This window comes from Microcaecilia unicolor, chromosome 7, assembly GCF_901765095.1.
Source record: "Microcaecilia unicolor chromosome 7, aMicUni1.1, whole genome shotgun sequence".
NCBI lineage: Eukaryota > Metazoa > Chordata > Amphibia > Gymnophiona > Siphonopidae > Microcaecilia > Microcaecilia unicolor.
Window position 1 is genome coordinate 304,831,904 of NC_044037.1, and position 14,090 is coordinate 304,845,993.

Here is a 14,090-nt window from a genome sequence, read left to right on the forward strand (position 1 = left end):
TATCTCCTTAATATGCATAAAGAACACAAGACAGCAAAATAACTTAATTGTAACCTCATCACCACAGAGAGGCATATGTAGATGTATGCATGTGTGTGAGTACAGATGTGTGACTGACAGCTGTTTACCTGTGAAGAAAAGATCCACTGAAAACTATTTCCCCCTTAATACAAATAAAAGTATGATGGCCGTAAAGGAAAGGAGGTTATTTATTTATTTTTTTATACTATGGATCTTAATATTTTCCGTGGTTTACATTAAAAACATAGACATCATAAAACACAAACAACATATGTGCCCAGGAATTTCACTTTGAAAGCCTGAGGGTGAAACCCCTGGACCCCTGATTCTGTGTTGCTGCTCCTGTACCTGATTATAATGCTCATGATGTCAGTGAGAAGTTGTTTCTGCTGGGCAGTTGGAGTACAGGGGAAGCTGGGTGGCAGACTGTCTTCTCCTCCTCCTCCTCCTCCTCCGGCACAGACTGTGTCTCCAGAACTGGCTTGTTTTTTTTCTCTTCCTAAAAGGGTGAAGAAGAGAGAGGGTGAGAGATGGAGTGTGTACATGCCATTTTTGAGATGGGAGTTCAGTGCAATGGATATAGCAGGACCTCCTGCCTGTAACTGAGAACTACTACTACTATTTAGCATTTCTATAGCGCTACAAGGCATACGCAGCGCTGCACAAACATAGAAGAAAGACAGTCCCTGCTCAACGAACTTACAATCTAATAGACAAAAAATAAAGTAATCAAATCAATTAATGTGAACGGGAAGGAGAGGAGGGTAGGTGGAGGCGAGTGGTTACAAGTGGTTACGAGTCAAAAGCAATGTTAAAGAGGTGGGCTTTCAGTCTAGATTTAAAGGTGGCCAAGGATGGGGCAAGACGTAGGGGCTCAGGAAGTTTATTCCAGGCGTAGGGTGCAGCGAGACAGAAGGCGCAAAGTCTACTACTATTGGAGATTCTAGATGGAATGTTGCTACTATTGAGATTCTGTTGCTACTATTTGAGATTCTACATGGAATGTTACTACTACTACTACTATTTAGCATTTCTATAGCGCTACAAGGCGTACGCAGCGCTGCACAAACATAGAAGAAAGACAGTCCCTGCTCAAAGAGCTTACAATCTAATTGACAATAAAGCAAGCAAATCAATTAATGTGTACAGGAGGAAGGAGGGTAGGTGGTGGAGGCGAGTGGTTACAAGTGGTTACGAGTCAAAAGCAATGTTAAAGAGGTGGGCTTTCAGTCTAGATTTAAAGGTGGCCAAGGATGGGGCAAGACGTAGGGGCTCAGGAAGAACAGCCCATTCTCCCACCACAAATTCACATCTTGAAGAGCAAAGTTACCAAAAGGTTTCAGGATCACATTTACTTTTCAGGCAAAAGTAGGAGAAAAAGCTGGCAAGGCATATCGTTTGCACAAGTATGAAATAGCGTTTTGTGTTTTGTTTTTCTTTACCTAACCGGGGGGGGGGGAGGTCTTTTACTAAAGAATTACCTTGAGTTATCTGCAGCAGGGCCGATTTATTCCTATGGGCCCTGCTGCAGACAACTCTAGCGAACCTTTAGTAAAAGACCCCCAATGTTTCTGAGGGCAGATCAGAAACATTATTTTTATTTGTTACATTTGTATCCACATTTTCCCACCTATTTGCAGGCTCTGAGAAGGGCGACGAAAATGATAAAGGGGATGGGACGACTTCCCTATGAGGAAAGGCTAAAGCGGCTGGGGCTCTTCAGCTTGGAGAAGAGACGGCTGAGGGAAGATATGATAGAGGTCTATAAAATAATGATGGACTTGAATGGGTAGATGTGAAGCATCTGTTCACGCTTTCCAAAAATACTAGGACTAGGGGGCATGCGATGAAGCTACAATGTAGTAAATTTAAAATGAATCGGAGAAAAGTTTTCTTCAACGTGTAATTAAACTCTGGAATTCGTTGCCAGAGAATATGGTAAAGGTGGTTAGCTTAGCGGAGTTTTAAAAATGTTTGGATGGCTTCCTAAAGGAAAAGTCCACAGAACATTATTAAATGGACTTGGGGAAAATCCACTATTTCTGGGATAAGCAGTATAAAATGTTTTTGTACTTTTTTGGGATCTTGCCAGGTATTTGTGACCTGGATTGGCCACTGTTGGAAACAGGATGCTGGGCTTGATGGACCTTTGGTCTTTCCCAGTATGGCAATACTTATGTACTTACTAGTAAAAAAGGCCCGTTTCCGAAACAAATGAAACGGCGCTAGCATGTAGTTTTTTTTTTTTTCTCCTGTAGTTTTTCCTTTGAAAGAAAAGCACTGTATGAAGCGGCGCTGTCTTTTCCCGGGGTGATTGAGGTCGGGGAATCCTTGAGGTGGGTTAGGGTTGCCTTATGCCGGGGATGTTTTTGTTGGTTGGCGGGAGAGCAGCACTGTCTGGGGCCATCGGTTTTAACGGATTTTGGTCCTTGTGGCAAGCAGCGGCGTCTTGTTTTGGGTGGTGTGGTTTTGGGAGAGTATGCCACTCTTTTGGTTTGTTATAGGGCAGCAGCGTAGGAACGATGCAGGAGGAATGCAGGACGAATGCGCAGCGGGAAGCAGCGCAGTGTGTGCATCCTCGAGGTGGGTGATGGGTTTTTTGAGGCGGGGGATGGTTTTGCACGTCCTGGGTTGCTTGGTTCGTGAGAAGGTGAAGGGGGGGTGTTCCAGTTATGTGCATGTGCGTGATAATGTTTTTTTTTTCTTTGTTGCCTCCGGTTTTGTATATTGAAGGAGTTAGCGGTTTTGTATATTCAAGCAGTTTGCCAGCCGTCTCTACCGAATCCTAGGCTGGGGAGGAGTAGGGAAGTTTCTCTACTCCTCCCCCCGCCTGGGTCAGTCTGTGATGCAGGCTAGGTCGGGTTTAATTTTTGCAGGTGGCGGCACATGTCGCAGATGGCGAGGGGCACGCTTCTTTTTTTTTTCTTTGTTGCCTCGGTTTTGTATATTGAAGGATTAGCGGTTTTGTATATTCAAGCAGTTTGCCAGCCAGTCTCTACCGAATCTAGGCTGGGGAGGAGTGAGTCATCTGTGATGCAGGCTAGGTCGGGTTTAATTTTTGCAGGTGGCGGCGCACGTTGCAGATGGCGAGGGGCACGCTGTACTCCTGTTTCCCCGGGTCCAACAACAATATTTGTGTACATACCCAGTGCTGGGATATTCTCTGTTTCCAGCGGCGTTCATCTGCTCTCTGTGCTGCTCAGACAATGAGGCATTCTACAGCTGAATGCTCCTCCCTTCTTCTGTTTTTTTTCTTCTGATAGGTGAGTTCTATGTCGCATTCCGTTGCCTGGTAACAGTTCTGCTTTGTTAGTGGGCAAGCCCCTTCTGATAGGTCCCTTCTGATAGGTCCCTTCTGATAGGTCTGTGTTATGTCGGATGGCTTCACCACCATGAAACCATGAACCCTTTATCATGTGCAGTGTTGCCAGGTGTTTTACCGGGCGGTTTTCCGCGACCCGCCGCGGGAAATTTTTGCCCGGGCGGGTTGCGGTTTTTTGGGCGGCTTTTTGGGTTTCTGTGCGGTTTTTTGGGCGGCTTTTTGCCTTTTTCGGCCGCGGGGGGCGGGGTTAGTGACGTTTTTTGGGCGGGGTTAGTGACGTGGGGGGCGGGCCGATGACGTGGGAGGCGGGGCCGATGACGGGGAGGCGGGCCGATGACGGGGAGGCGGGCCGGACGGGGAGGCGGGCCGGTGACGGCGGGGGCGGGGACGGCGGGGGCGGGGTGATGACGCGGGGGTGGGGGTGTCAGGGGCGGGGTTTGTGTTTGGGCGGTTTGGTGGTTTTGGGCTGGATTGGGCTAGAAAAAAATTTTCCACCTGGCAACCCTGATCATGTGCTGTGACTTCAGAATCTTTGTCCTCAGAATGTTCACGGTGCGTTTTATTATATTAGATGTACTAATCTCTACTCAAATCCTGCTGCAATGCCAGAGACCCCCACTGAGTTTTCTTCACTTCTTCCCCCCGAAGTTCTCTAGGTTTCTTCTAGAATTTTCTGAATTCTGTTAATGTTTTAAAGTATATCTTCCACCTCCTTTGGGAGGTTGCGCCTTTCATCTGCCACTTTTCCTGGAAAGAAATATTTTCTGATGACATTCTTGAGTTTGACTCCTCTGGAGCTTCATACCATGACCTCTTAATCCACTCACTGGAGAAAGGAAAGAAAAAGGTCGCTGACCTCTAACAAGAGGTTTCCACAGATACGTAAATGGGTGACGCCATCTTAATGGAGTCAGCACAAGTCTCTCAGAACTCGAAAATTCTACAGACTTATGACCATGCACAAGGATTCCCATATCTCCGCTACTCACACAACTCAGCAGTACAAACCAAGCTAATAGGACATTGAATCTGCAGGGGAGCGGAGTGAATTATTTTATTTATTTATTGCATTTGTATCCCACATTTTCCCACCTCTTTGCAGGCTCAATGTGGCTTACAATACTGCTGATATGAAGAACCCTGTTTACAACTAGGCAATCTCACTTTCTCTACTAATAAACAGGACAGAAAAGCAGCCATGCAACCGCTAAAGCTACTACCCATTTGGCAGGAGACTGTCCCTATGTCCTGTATATTTTGCACTGTCCGACCAAAAGAACTCTTCTTTGGACAATGATCAAGGCAACATTACATATTTCTTCTGCTGGCAGAGAGCAAAGTAGGTAGACGTAACTCTAATTTTGGTGCTTTCTAAACTTCAAAGTTGCAGACTTGTCTTTTCATAGCTACACAAACTGACAGCCTGACAAGTTAGATAAAGTTGTCTTAAGAACTGGTGATTCGAGTTTGTTGGGAGACTCAAAGTAGAAACAGCCAAGAGGCTTTTCTATGCTGTTTAGTGAACTCACTTTCAGTCTAATGGCTTCCTTCAATCCAGAGTGTGCAGGTCTTATTCTGCTTTGTTAGAAAGGGGTTTTGGGGAAACAAAGATGTAAGGATTATGGATTGATTAATATGCTGAAACTCTTTTAGCTAGGAATTTAAAAGGTGTATTCAGAGTACAGGGTATCCTGGACTAGAGCCTGCAGCTCAATAACCATCCTCACTCATTTAACTGCCACAAGAAAAGGCACTTCCAGGTTACAAACTTCAGGTGTGCCAACTCCATTGATTCCAACTGAGGGTGAGTGCTTTAGCAGGAGGTTTCTTGTTCCATAGCTCTTCTGTAAATTTTACCATCAATGGATGCGTGGAAAGTGTACTAAGGTCTGAGTTGGATTTTTTTAAAAAGAGGTAAAACAAGAAATTGAATGGGAGAGTGGAATGGGTCCAGTTGTTGAAAGGGAAAGGGACTTGATATACCGCCTTTCTGTGGTTACAATCAAAGTGGTTTACATATAATATCCAGGTACTTATTTTGGACCTGGGGCACTGGAAGGTTAAGTGACTCGGCCAAAGCCACAATGAGCTGCAGTGGGAATTGAATCCCATTCACCAGGATCAAAGCCTGCTGCACTAACCACTAGGCTAGGTTTGGAAAACTCTTCACCCTCCCTAAAGAAAAACAAAGTAGTCAATGATCCAGCCAAGGTAATTCTTTCTCACTTATCTGTCAATCAACCTGGGCAGCCTCTTCTGATGTGAACCAGGTACTGATGAAAGGCTGGTTATGCCAGATGCTTGGTTTAGACTGTACCGAGGCCCATGATTCTCCAGTCATTTCTCTCCTTGTCTTGTTCTTTTTTTGCAGTTGAGAGGAAGGTTATGACCAATAATTTTTGATCTAGAATATTGCTTATTAGACCTTCTTTGATAATACGATTGTTTTCTATAGGGCCTTTTGAGATTATTCTCCTGATGTTGATGACAAGCTTTGCAATGCTATGTAAAGATCCATGATCAAACCTACAGTTTCCAAATAGATTTTGCACCTTGTAGGCAGCTTGCATCTTGTCAGGCAAATCTTCATATAGCAGCAGACCGCTGTTCGCTTTCTTCTGCCTCTCTTTTAGATCACAGATGCTCATGTAGACCAAACAATTTGAACCAGGCCATTACCATGACCCCTCTTCATATGGTTGAGGTGCATGCAACCATCTCAGCAGCCCTCTATGCTAAACTAATATGATTCCATCCACATCCACAAGCTGTGATGAGAAGAGAGCCATCTGGTCCTGTGCTCGGTACTCTGTAGATATCTCCAGCTTTTCTGTACACTGGTGCATGTATTCCACCCTGTATAGCTGATAAGCTGCAATGTGACAGCTAAATATTGCAACTTGGAATACTGCCCCCTTGAGGTTTAAAAGATTTGAATCCTTAGCAGGTGGAATATTTAAATGCATCTTTGAATGTCTGGCTTTTTTCCCCTCAAATCTTCTGTATTAATTTTCACAGAAGAACAACTATTAAGCAACAAACACCTCTACAACCTATCCCTCCATTCCTCCCCCCCTCCAAAAAAAAGACCCTCCTTCCTCCCCTATTGAATGTTTGGCTTTTTAAGTGCAGACTTTATGGTCATAGACTGGTGTAAACGCTTGACGTGATCAAAGTCTGGACACAGCTCATTTTATAGTTAATCACTACCATCTTTCAAACAGGGTCATAACAAGTTGGAGATTGTCAGATATACAGCTGAAGCTCTTTCAGCAACTGGTAGATAGGTAATGCCATTGGGTCGAACACATGAAGGACTGAAGATATTAGCTCTAGGGTCCTCTTCCTTTTGTACTGAGTAAAAGGAACGGGATTTTTCATGTTCTTCAGGTTAAGAGTGTGTCCTGTTTATGACACTACTCCTGTAACCTTCTAAAGGGCACAATTTATGAGCCTTCTTAAGAGATGCATGGACGCCAGCTCTGTGGGTGCTTGAGCACCCCCAATATTGAACAAACGCCTTCACTGTGTCCAGGAAGGGGTAAGTTCCATTGAGTTTAGTACCCCCAGTCATTTTGAAAAGTTGACTCCTGTGTAGGGGTGAACTCACTTTTAGCAAGATATCTGACTTAAATAAGGTGAAGACTATTCTTGAAGTGCAGCTCTTGAATCCTGTAGTTCCTGTTTTCTGACATGTGGAGACATTATGCACAACTGGCAATGTCATGGTCTGGTCCCAGACTTTGTAACACAGCGAGTGCATGTTTCCAGCTGCAATTGCATTTCTTAAACCTGGTATTATGCAGGATTGTGATCCACTGTCTTTCTACTTCTCTTACTTCAAGTATTTGTGACTCTGGGTAAGTCCCTTAACCCGCCACTGCTTTAGGTACAATTTAGATTATAAGCCCTCTTAGGCAAGGTAATAAATTGTGTATCTGATTGTAACTTGCCTTGAATATGGATCTGGAAAAGATGAGTAATTCATCTAAAATTAAATCCAATGTGATAACTGTATGGCTATAAGAGCGGCATATTAAGTCCGAATAAACCATAAACATGATCACTGCAGCAGGAAAGAGGAAAACTATAAGCTTCACTAGTACGGTGCACCCCCCGAGATTCCACACACACAGTTCTGCCACTGCATCTCACTGCTGGGTGTTTGCTCCATGTGGGAAATGTTAAACCTAAGCAGTGCATCTTCCTTCTCTTACTGGTAAATGAAGTGTCTGGGGAAGTCTCCCTGGAAACCGTTGAGGAATTCATCAATGGGATGAGATCTGGCTGTCACCCCAGGTGGAGTGGAAAGGGATTGGGAGGTCTTGGTCTTATCCACATCCTGTAGGATCCTTTCCTCATCCTGTGTCGCATCTGATTATGACTGGCTGGTGGTCTGCTGATCCTGATGGTTTTGATGGGAGGAAGAGTCTGTGGGTGAGATAATTTTGTTTAATAGTTGCTATCAGATAAGAGCTTGGTTGTACACAGATCCATCACAACAAATAGGGTCAATCCCCCTTTCCCCCCACCACCACCAGTGCAGAATCCATGGGTCTGTATAGCTGGCTACAATGGTTGCATCACTTTAAACAGAGATACCTGCCATCCAGTATCAGTTGTGCCATTATGATGATGGCAGAAGTATGATATCAGGACATTTGCTCCAAGCATTGTTGTGTCCTATCAAACTTAAAGAAAATTTGCATCTGAAACCCGGAAGAAGATTCCAGGATCTCTTTAGCCTACACTAGGGGTTTCCAGGATCAGTCATCAAGGGCTACAAACAAGTCAGGTTTTCTGGATAGTCCTTTGAAATAGATCTGCGTGCATACTACCTTCGCCATATGCAAATCAGTCTCATGCATATTCAATAAGAACATCCTGAAAACCTAACCTGTGCGACCCCTGCAGTGTGTTTTTTCTAGCAAAAAAAGGTGCCGGTACTGAAATGCAAGGTCACCCTTCAGGGTGGGGTGATCACTGTGAGACCCACCCCACAACAGCCAGGCGGCCCCCTGCAACCAGTCACAGAAGCCTGAGCTCTTTCATTTTAAAATTGAAGGTCTTTGGGTCAATTTTAGCAGAAAACGGAAAAGGTGCCGGTACTCAGTACCCCCTCAAAAACAGCCCTGGACCCCTGAAGTTGGAGACCCCTGGCATCAACCAAATGCCCTGGGTTTGCCAGAGTTCATTGTGGTAAGCACCTTCATTCCTTGCACTACTTTTTGTTGGTATTTTCTTATTCTTCCCCCCCCCCCCTCCTTCTCTTCTATAGTTTAACCATTAGTGACCACCTTGACACTAGAGTTGCAGGTTACAGATCTCTTAGGAACTGTGCCAATCTCAAAAGCAAAAAACCAGCATCTCCTGTCTCATAGCACTGCCATTGGGCTACTCTGTGTTTCTTGCATATTTGGGTCCAGATCTGTAAATAGTGTATAAAAAATAGTTGCATCCAAAATAGCGCTATTCTATAAACTGCATCTAATTAAGCGTGGTTTATAGAATAGCACATAGGACCGGGGAACGCGCCTACATTTAGACATGGTCATTTATACCACTGAAAACCTGGTATAAATACCCAAACCTAAATGTAGGCATGTTCCCCCAAATTCTATAGCCATGCGCATAAATTTGAGTAACACCCCTCACACGCCAAACTCCTCCCATGGTCATGCTCCCTTTTCAGGTACGCATGTTTGAATTACACGCACCTCTTTTAGAATACACTTAAAAAGATATGCATGTTAATTCCAATTATTGCCATTTAGTGCTGACAATTGGTTGTTACTGGCCAATTATCATCACTGATGGCTTGTTACTCAATTAAGGTACCCATGCAAATTGGGCGCCTCACTGCACCTTATATAGAATCTGAGGGTTTGGGGGGAATTTGGAGCAGGTCACATTTTTGCTAGGGTATGCAAGGATTTCTGTTTGTATATACATGCAAAAGCTACATGGCAACCAGTACCTTACAGGGCTAAATTTAAAACTCTATGTTTGATTTTCAAGGTCCTCAGACAAAATGGGCCAGAGTACTTAAATAATAAGTTAGCCCTTTACACACCTTTAAGACTTGTAAGGTCCTCTCAAGGATCATCACTATCTGTACCCCAAGTCAAAAGAAATTGTACAATGTGATACCTGCCAATGAGCCTTCTCAGGAGTAGCCCTCATGCTCTGAAATTTACTCCCTGACGGGCCTACATCTAACTTGAGACTACCTCTACTTCAGGAAGCAGGTGAAATCCTGGCTTTTCCTCCCAAGCCTTTAGTACATAGGGTGACTGACTATACACTCACTCTGCACCTGGACTAGCATCCTTCACACACTATAACTTACATCAGTTCCTTATCGTTTGCTTAACTATACAATAAATTAAGTTTAACTAATCATTAAATATCCAACTCACTCTGTACCACACATCTTGTCCCCATCTATATATCTGGTTAGCTGTTATTGTTGGTTTGTTTCTTATCTAGGAGGAAGGGACTCCCTGTTCCTGATACGTGGAGTGACCTTTTAATTGATCATAAATTCTTTTGCTCTCATTAACAAGAGGTTTGGTCACCACACTCATTTAACTATAGACCGTACGTGACCCCTGACACAGGTGCTGTGCACCGAAACATGGCCTGTGTCGGGTCTTTATTGGAAAATTGTTTATTAAAGGAACTGTGTCCCGTTTCTGAAGGCTCTTGGTGCTTTTTTGCTTTAAGCTGTATTGTAGAAATCTTTAGCATCATATCTATTTTTAGTTGAATGTTCTAATGCTGCTTATTACGTGTATCATTATATATATAGAGAGAAAACTAACAACTTATAGCAGCAGCTTCAGAGAGCATTTTCCATCTCACAGATAGGCTGCAGAGAATACCTTCTCCTGCTTTAGACTTAGTCCACCCACCCTACCCCTCTACGCACCCACCCCTAGAGTGACATGTCTTATATAACCTCCCTATCAACCCACTCATTACTTTACCTCACCCATTTCTATTCTTCTATCACCTTCTCCCACTACTCCAACCAGAGTTACACCTAATCACACTGACCACCCTTCAACATCTTTAGTCCTTCTGACTGTTCTCTTGTGCTTGACTGCTTAAATATTAAATGCTTTACTTTTTGTCTATTTAGATTGTAAGCTCTTTGAGCAGGGGACTGTCTTTCTTCTGTGTTTGTACAGCGCTGCGTACACTTTGTAGCGCTCTAGAAATGTTAAATAGTAGTAGTATTATGCTAACCACGTATTATATCTCTGGCATTTCAATTCCAATGCTGTTAAATGTGTATGCTTTTGATACTATTTCACAGTTGGTTCTATTATTAGGTTTCAATATACTGTTTCAAGTTTACCTCCTTTATTGTATTTATGTTTTTTTTATTATTGTTATGCTGTTAAGAAAATTGTAAGTTTTATGTTAAAGTGTACCTACTGTACATCGCCTTGGGTGAATCTCTTCCTAAAGGCGGTTAATAAATCCCAATAAATAAAATACATTGTAGTCGGTTTTCTAACAGAAACTACCCTGACAGCTCATGGCTTAAGGAGTCCCTACTATCTGTACAGGCAGCACATTGGAGATAAAATAGGTTCTGTAGATTTTAGATGCAAATGTACATAGACTGTTTACTCTCTCAGCTTTACTACACTCCGGGAATGTCTCTTTCTAACCTAGGTGATGCCTGTGAGTACTTTTAGTCACTGAGAGGATTATTTATAACAGGACAATCTGCCTGAGGGAATACTCTTTACTAGACTAAATCCCTTTGGGAATCATTTTCTTTAAGAGTACTGCCCAGCACCTCTGTGTTCAAAGCAGCTTGTCATACCTATGACAAAACCCCAGAATCCACCAAGAAGGACAGCAGGCATGGAAAGAGTCATGGTTTCACATTTGGAAGGGTCAGAGCCCACCAATCTCAGTTTTTTTGAAAACAAAAAACATGTGCTTTCTTCCACCCATCAGGAGGAGGTAGGGGATGGGGAGGGGTCACAGGGCAGGGAACAGAGATAAGGAAGTGTGGTGGTGTGGTGGGGGGGGGGGTGGCTATATGTTTACCTTATATTTTCTGATCTCAGATACTTCATTGGATTTCCCAGTCCCCTGCCAGCTTTGAGAGGTCCTATATTTAGAAGAAATATAAGTTGTTCATTATTTACAGAATCAATTGAGGATCTTGTTTTCTTTCCTCGTCAGTCACACCACTGTGTAGGTTTATAAGTGTCATTTTCTCCCCTTATCACAAAGGTGCTCCATTAGCTACCCCTGCATAATAAAGCACGCTGAGACCCCCATTTTTCCAAACTTTAGAGCTCACACCTGAGAAAAGCTGCCATCTGCCCACACCCTTCACTTCTAGATCACCAGTGACAACTACTGTCACCCACTGCTTCACTAGTGCAGCAATTCACCTTTTCTGTACCAGTGAGCTGACAAACGTCAAAAACGTACATCTCATTGTCAGAATCTAACATACAGGCAAACTGCCCCCTCCACTGTGCCTTAGAAAACAAAATTATAGCATAACCACTATGGGCCCGATATTCAGCTGGCCGAAGGCAGCGCGTTTACTGTCTGCTGCTGACGTTAAACCCAGATTAATTCACTGCCAGGTCATATCAGGTGACCGGCATTCCAATATCCAGGTTTATTTTTGGTCTCTAAAAAATTAACCATATATGCCAATATTGGCACTAACCGGTTAACTTTTTAGCGGTCAAAAGAAGGCCTGCCATTTAAGCAGCCTATTCTGACTGCTCAACATAGCCGGTTTGGCAATGAATATCTGTGCCTAACCGGCTATCTCATGTGCTATAGTCAGTTAGCAGCTAGCCACTAGTCAGGATATTAAGCAGCAGATAACCGGTTATGTCCTGGTACATATCCGCAGTTAGGTGCTTAAACGCTATTTAACTGGCCAGGAAGCCGTTCCTGGCCAGTTAAATAGTTTTGAATATCGAGGGGTATGAAACTGACAGTATTTCCCATTACCCAAGATTTCCTGTTAAGGATAACATCTAATGTGACAGAGGGGGAAGAGCCAATTTCACTTGATATGCACAGGGCTACACTGGAGCATAAACCCACTAATTCTGCAACTCTTTCTGCCACAAAGTTCCTCAAAAGGACATTTAGGGGGGGAAGTTATCAATATGGACGACTGTTAAGATGTGCTATTTTAGTATTAACCCCAGTATTAGTAACTAGTTCTCAATGCATAAATGGGATCTGTGCTAAAATAGTGATAACACATCTTAACAGCAGGGGCGTAACTAGGTGGGGCCAATGGGGGCATGGGCCCCCGCAGATTTAGCCCTGGCCCCCTGCTTTCATCCCCCCACCGCCGACCCTCCCCCGCCACATTCGACCCCCCCTCCCGCCGCCAACCCTCCCCTGCTGCTGGACCCCCGCCAGCAAAAAGTCCTCTTCAGTGCCGGTCTCCGGCGCGTTGATGATCTGGATTCTGTTTCTGTGAGGTCTGACGTCCTGCATTAGGAACGTGCAGGACTCACCAGAAACAGAATCCAGATCAGCGAATGTGCGGGACTCGGAGACTGGCGCTGAAGGGACTTCAGCTGGTGGGGGTTGAGACCCCCCCACCAGCAAAGGTACCTGGCAGGGTTGAGGGAGGGTTGGCGGCGGCAGAAGGGGGGATCGAAAGGGACGGGAGAGGGGTGCCGGGGGTGGGGGGGTCAAAAGTGGTGGGGGAGGGGGGGGCTAAAATGTGTGCCCCTCACCTCAGGCTCTGGACCTCCCTCCCGCCGAAGTCTGGCTATGCCCCTGCTTAACAGTAACCCACATTGATAATTTCCCCCCTTAGTGTGAAGAGTTTCAGTTTCTGGCAACTAGAGCCGAAATTGTAATGTCATAATGCCTCATTCCACAATGCCTAGGAGCCGACCTCATCAGTGATGTCACAATGGCTTGATGGCCCTGTACTAGACTCACTTTATTACATATAGCAGGATTTAACCAGAGCTGATATTATGATCTCATAATGTCTCATTCCACCAATAAGAGCCAACCTCATCAGTGATGTCACAAAGGATTGCCCTGTACTGGACTTACTTTTATTACATATAGCAGTGATTTAACCAGAGCTGATATTATAATCTCATAATGTCTCATTCCACCAATAAGTGCCAACCTCATTAGTGATGTCACAAAGGCTTGATTGTCCTATACTGGATTCACTTTTATTACATACAGCTGTGATGTCCGTTTCTAGACATTTCTTTTTATTTCTTTAATTAAAAGGGGAAGTTATTTATTTATTGCATTTGTATCCCACATTTTCCCACCTATTTGCAGGCTCAATGTGGCTTACAGAGTTTTGTTATGATATAGTCAATGAAAATAGCATGTCTTAACAGTAGCCCTCATTGATAACTACACCCTTACACTTCAAAGAAGGTGTAGGCTAATATTCAGTAGTATAGCCCACATGTAAATTTTCACTATATACGACGCAGTTAATATTTAAACTCCACAATCAGCAATGAATATCCAGATATGATACCAACCACTGCTGACCAAAACAATGGAGGGACTAGTAGCACACCAATTAATGGAATACTTAATGCACTTCTCAGAGCTTCACAGCTCTCAATCAGGCTTCAGACCATGCTATAGCACTGAAACAGTCATAACCACCCTGATCACAAAATTCAGAATAATAAGCCAAGGCCAGTCAACACTACTACTACAATTTGATATGTCAAGCGCCTTCGACTTA

At 43.9% G+C, this 14,090-nt stretch overlaps 1 protein-coding gene across 1 annotated transcript in view; it reads right to left on the reverse strand.

Moving 5' to 3' along the window:
* Window positions 1-382: 382 nt before the first annotated feature.
* The window catches only part of CFAP65 (cilia and flagella associated protein 65), a 176,814-nt gene continuing 163,106 nt past the window's right edge, over window positions 383-14,090 (reverse strand). Inside the window, 4 exon segments of the mRNA XM_030210891.1 lie at window positions 383-520; window positions 7,476-7,642; window positions 7,645-7,774; window positions 11,414-11,458. Of these exon segments, the coding sequence (XP_030066751.1) occupies window positions 383-520; window positions 7,476-7,642; window positions 7,645-7,774; window positions 11,414-11,458 (480 nt within the window).